The sequence below is a fragment of the Acanthisitta chloris genome, unplaced genomic scaffold (assembly GCF_000695815.1).
Source record: "Acanthisitta chloris isolate BGI_N310 unplaced genomic scaffold, ASM69581v1 scaffold10933, whole genome shotgun sequence".
NCBI lineage: Eukaryota > Metazoa > Chordata > Aves > Passeriformes > Acanthisittidae > Acanthisitta > Acanthisitta chloris.
In genome coordinates this window covers 2,235-7,644 of record NW_008664351.1, presented here as the reverse complement: position 1 = coordinate 7,644, position 5,410 = coordinate 2,235, and the positions used below count along the sequence as shown (strand labels likewise).

Below are 5,410 nucleotides of genomic sequence, written 5' to 3'. Positions count from 1 at the left end.
CCAGCCTCAACAGCCCCAACTCCCTCAGCCTGTCCTCACAGGGGAGATGCTCCAGTGCTCTTAGCAACTTGGTGGCCTACTCTGGACTTGCTCCAACACTTTCATGTCCTTCTTATGTTGAGGACACCAGAGCTGTGTGTAGTATTCCAGGTGGGTCTCAGAAGAGCAGAGCAGACGGGCAGAATCACCTCCCTTGACCTGCTGCCCACACTAAATAGGAGCAGTTACAAAAATACCCCATGGATTAAAAACATTCTGAGCCACAAAACTCCTAACCCATGAATTGGCTGAAACAACAAGAAGCCAGGAGGGAACAGAGTTATACTATCCCTGAGCTCTTTGGCTTCTCAATTGAACTGACACCTGTCCAAGCCACCTGTCTGGGTCAAACTCTGCACTGACCCAGCAGAGACATATAACACAACTCTGTTGCTCTGCCTTCAGTTGCATCTGTGTGTTTAATTTGTTTTTAGAGAGGAAATTAGGCTTTGTGATCCCTGCATTGCAGAGTGTTGAGACAGAGCTGTCACGCTGGTCTTTGTTGCAAAACAGTAATGAAAGGATGTTTGGAATACCTTACAAAAAACACAGATGTTGCAACTACCACAGAATTTAAGCATTAAATGGAGCAATGCTGCAAAGTTTGCTGACTGAATGAGAACTCAGGTGCTGTGCTTTCCTCACTGCCATTGCTGAAGGGCTGAAGACACAAGGAGACTAAACATCCAGTGGTTGGTCTGAGCTGGAATACTTGACAGCTTCACCTCAACAGTTCATTTGTCTGAGCTTCCTGTAATTACATTCTAAACAAAAGAAGGGTGCCCAGTACTTCATTATATTACTTTCTTATAATCTACCACATGAAAAGCTGTACAGTATGGGATGCTCATTCCAAATCTCACTCCTTGTGGTTTTCCCTCTCTTTTCACCCCAATTTAGTTCTCCATTTTTCTATACTATGTAATAACTCAATTTTGCCTTTCTTGTGATATTTTACTACCTCTTCTCCCATGCAAAGTTTTCTCTAATCACTCATTAGGCTTTGCTTAATCCTTTAAACAAGTTTTGGAAGACTTTACATGAAATAACTACCCCAAAGCCTTTGTCACACATGAGAAAAAAGTCAAGAAAAGTCTTCCAAAACTGGTTCCAACCTGGTGTGGTGGGAGGTGTCCCTGCCCAGGGCAGGGGTTGGGAATAGATGATCTCTAAGGTCTGTTCCAACCTCTAAAGTTCTATGATTCTATGAATACAACAGCAGAGAAAAGGTCAATAGGTTTTTAGCATAAACTACAATCACCACCTCAGACCAAGTTCTTGTGACCTTTTCATCCAACAGACCTTTCTGTCTGACCTTGTTTCCCCTTGCACAGGACAGACAAACCCCAGATCAAATGCTCTGCATGTTACATTGCCTGTCTGACAGGATGTGACTGTCCATGTCAGATTGTGGCCAGGACTCACAAGTCTCCTGCCTGCCCCAGTGAGTATGAGGAAATAGGTTCAGAAGGGTCACAAGCATTTGTTTGGGAGAATAGAACAGGTATCATTTGTTCGGGGTTGATGCAGAGAGTAGTTCAGGAGAGAATCATAGACTTCTAGAGGTTGGAATGGACATTAGAGACCATCCAGCCCCAACCCCTGCCCTGGGCAGGGACACCTCCCTCCAGAGCAGGTTGCTCAAGGCTCAGCCAACCTGGCTGTGAACACTGACAGGGTTGGGGCAGCCACACACAGGATAACCATGTGTTTGAGAGCACAGCAATGCATTTCTTTCACTAGCTTAAGTGTCTGCAGCATCTGCTACTCCAATGGGAATTTACAGCATATCAACTACCTTCACATACAAGTGAGCTATCAATTTAAAACTATTCACATTTAGTAGCTGCCTGAGATTTCCTACACATGAGGATTTCTCAAGAAGGAACAATACTCCAATTTCATACAGAAGATTCTTGGACTACAGAGGACTTGATAAGAGCACAGGAGCATCTCCCCTGTGAGGACAGGCTGAGGGAGTTGGGGCTGTTGAGGCTGGAGAAGAGAAGGTTATGTGGAGACCTCAGAGCACCTTCCAGGAGCTGAAGGGGCTCCAGGGAAGCTGCAGAGGGATCTGTGTTAGGAGCTCTCCCCAGGACTATGAGGACATGGTGCAGATTTCATCCTAGAAAACACATTTCCTTTTGCAGCAGTTGCAATAGTGTCCCTAGCACAGATGGGCTAATATTGTCATTTCCACCAAGTCCAGAGACAGATAAGCAAATAAAGACAAAACTCAGAGAAAGGAAGTTATTTACAAAGAGAAGCTCACAAACATATGGGAAATAATAATACTGTCAGACACCAGACCACCATCTTTAGCATTTCCAGAAAGATTAGAGGATAAATTAAGGGGAAAGATTAAATTAAGATATTTAATTAAGATCAAGATTCAATAACAGTCATGATGGGCTAACAGTTGTGCAGTTAAGAAGTTACTGTATTGGAGATCATTTGCTATTATCTTATCCGTATGTCCTACAAATAAACCACAAAAAAAGCAAACAAAACCAGTACCCCCAAAATTTTCCAGTCTTGGCTCTTGTTTTTGTGAAAAGATTTGTTTGCTTTCTAAAACAACAACTCTCTAGGTTCCTTGATGGAAAGGCAGCAGAGGGTACAAATTATTTCTATACATAATCACATCTCTCCCATCTGTTTCAGGCACTATTCACAGTGCTAAAACACTTCAGGGAAGTCAAGAAATCAACATGACTTATTATATGCCACCATTAGTAACTGTAGAAAAATAGATCTGAAAATTTGAGCTTTATTCTAAAACACCATTTTTTTTTGCGTCCAGCCCATTCAATAAGGGCTTCAGATACACCTGCTTGGAAAACACAACTGGAAAGATGATTTTTGATTGGGAAGTCCTTGATTTCAGTCTCTTATTTTGCTCAAGCTGAAAAACAGGAAAGAAAATAAAACATGTTTTCCCTCCTCTTTCCTATTTGCAGTTTACTGCTGTAAGAAACAAATTTGAAGTGCTCTCAGGTGAGAGCTTTTCTATGAGTTTTGCTGCTCTGCATAACAAAGGCAACACAGTGGAGAATCCAGTCACAGTGCTCCAAGTTGGAGTTTTGGTACAACATCAACCTGTTGTTTGATACTTCCTAAAACGTTGATATTCCTGCAATGGATCAGTATATGCTAATATCTGACTAAGCACCCGCTCTTAGCATTTTCAGCTTAGCTATCCAGCAAGGCATCCTATTATACCCCTCCAGATAAAAGGAACCAAGGATGGTCTTGGTGCATTACCCCAGCAGCAATGTCTCAGGTGGGTAAGGTCACAGCTAGAGAGCAGTGGACACGTCATTAGGCTTTCAGTGTCAAGTTCATAGAACCATAGAATCAAATGGGTTGGAAGAGACCTTAAAGATCATCAAGTCCAATCCTACCATGGCTACTAGACCATGGCGCACGGCTCAGGGGAGACCTTCTCACCCTCTGCAACTCCCTGACAGGAGGTTGGAGTCAGGTGGGGGTTGGTCTCTTCTCCCAGGCAACCAGCAGCAGGACAAGAGGGCACAGACTCAAGCTCTGCCAGGGGAGGGTTAGGTTGGAGATTAGGAAGAGATTTTTTACAGAGAGTGCTCAGACATTGGAATGTGCTGCCCAGGGAGGTGGTGGATTCCCCATCCCTGGAGGTTTTCAAGCTGAGACTGGATGTGGCACTTAGTGCCATGGTCTAGTGACCACTGTAGGGTTGGACTTGATGATCTTGGAGGTCTTTTCCAACCAGGTTGATTCTATGAGTTATAACACAGCAAAACAGACAGAACTGGCAAGCTGATATGTTCATGATATTAACTGTATCCCACTACTACAGACATATTCTGCTGCACAAATAGATAACTCCAACAAAAAAATAACCATGATAATAATAGTAGAGCAGCAATACTATTGTTTTCTGCCACAAGTCTATTCACAGAAAGTAGTTTATGCCAGAAACACAAAGTTAATCTACTGGAAAATGGAAATGCTTCACTGTTCAATGTGATGAATTCACAGCCCCTACTTCTGGCTAATGATGGATATAAAAAGTCAGACTTGAAAAGCTAAATAGAATTTTCTGGCTTATTTAAAGCACCAGCAAATGTCTACTGAGAGCAGCAGGATCAGGATCTGTTCAGCTCTAGAAAAATGACACTTTCAGAAGGTTGCACAGGTTTCTCCAGTCTCATACAGCAGATCTTTTAACTGCTGGTCCCCCAAATTTACAACTGGAAGAGGCAAACACACAGAGTCAACATTCTTACTTAGAAAATTAACAGCTTATAAATAAACCAACCCAAATAATTCCACTGAAACTTATGCACATCTAAAACACACGTTCTTATTGTTCATTAGTTCCCACAAACATCTTTTTCTTCCCATTTGACTCGTGATGAGCATTCTACTTGCATGAAGTATCCTAACCAGCTTGAACTAGAAGAATATATCATGGAATATCTACTTTAACCAAAGTAAACCTCAAACCAGTAGCAGATGATAAGGCAGCACATACCTAGATGTTATTAAAGACACCACACAAAGGACTACCAGGTAAATTACAGCTGCAAACAACACATCAAGCTGCTGGAACTCTTTCTGCTGATTTTATGGCATTTCTATCAATCATACAGATATTTATGGTTTCATTAAGTATGTCCTATAGCAAACACAAACCTTTTGAAGCCAATTCTCAACTTACCTCTAGCATTTTTATTACAACTTTCACATAGAAATGAGAAATCCCCAGTGACACACGAAATATTGAAGGCAACAAAACTAAGGCCACAAACAAAATCATCCAAAGAGACAAAATCTTTCCTTCTGCAATGTTAGGGCCACCTCTGTTTTCTTCCATGCTTGCTCCTCCAAAATGCCAACCAGAGAATGTATGTTCATCTGTAGTGGAGAACCTAGCAAGCTTCAAGAGACAAGCAAACAAAAATCACCCATCCCAAGAGCAGAGCTGTCTCCAGGAGGAGGCTGCTGCTCTCTGAAGCCTCACACCACAGATAGTCTCAATGATAATGTCATTTCTCCCCCTTGTCCCGCCCTAACTCCACCTACTCACTTTAATTGATAAGCATTTACTCACCACGGGAGAAGAAAGAAAAAACATGGTAAGTAGTAATATAGGTTAGGCAATTAGCTGCTGCCAATAAGGAACCTTCTTAATGTGTCAACTAGTTTACACAGGTGTCCTGCCAAGAAATTACAGTGCAGACTGAGGTAGGTGTGTTTTTCAGATTGCCTAAAATCAGCTCATCTAAACCTCATTTAATACACATGAAGCATTTCTCCAACTGACATCAGCACAAATTAGTGATTTATTCAGTCAGACTTCCTACTTCATGGTGAACAAAGCTGTTAAGAG

The 5,410-nt window shown here is 42.0% G+C and overlaps 1 protein-coding gene across 1 annotated transcript in view; it reads right to left on the bottom strand.

Annotated features, from left to right (window-relative positions):
- LOC103799027 (glycerol-3-phosphate acyltransferase 3-like) overlaps nucleotides 1–4,894 on the bottom strand; it is a 16,648-nt gene extending 11,754 nt beyond the window's left edge. The window contains exon 1 of the mRNA XM_009071319.1: nucleotides 4,739–4,894. Within this exon, the coding sequence (XP_009069567.1) occupies nucleotides 4,739–4,894 (156 nt within the window). The remainder of the gene's footprint in view (nucleotides 1–4,738) is intronic.
- Nucleotides 4,895–5,410: the final 516 nt, after the last annotated feature.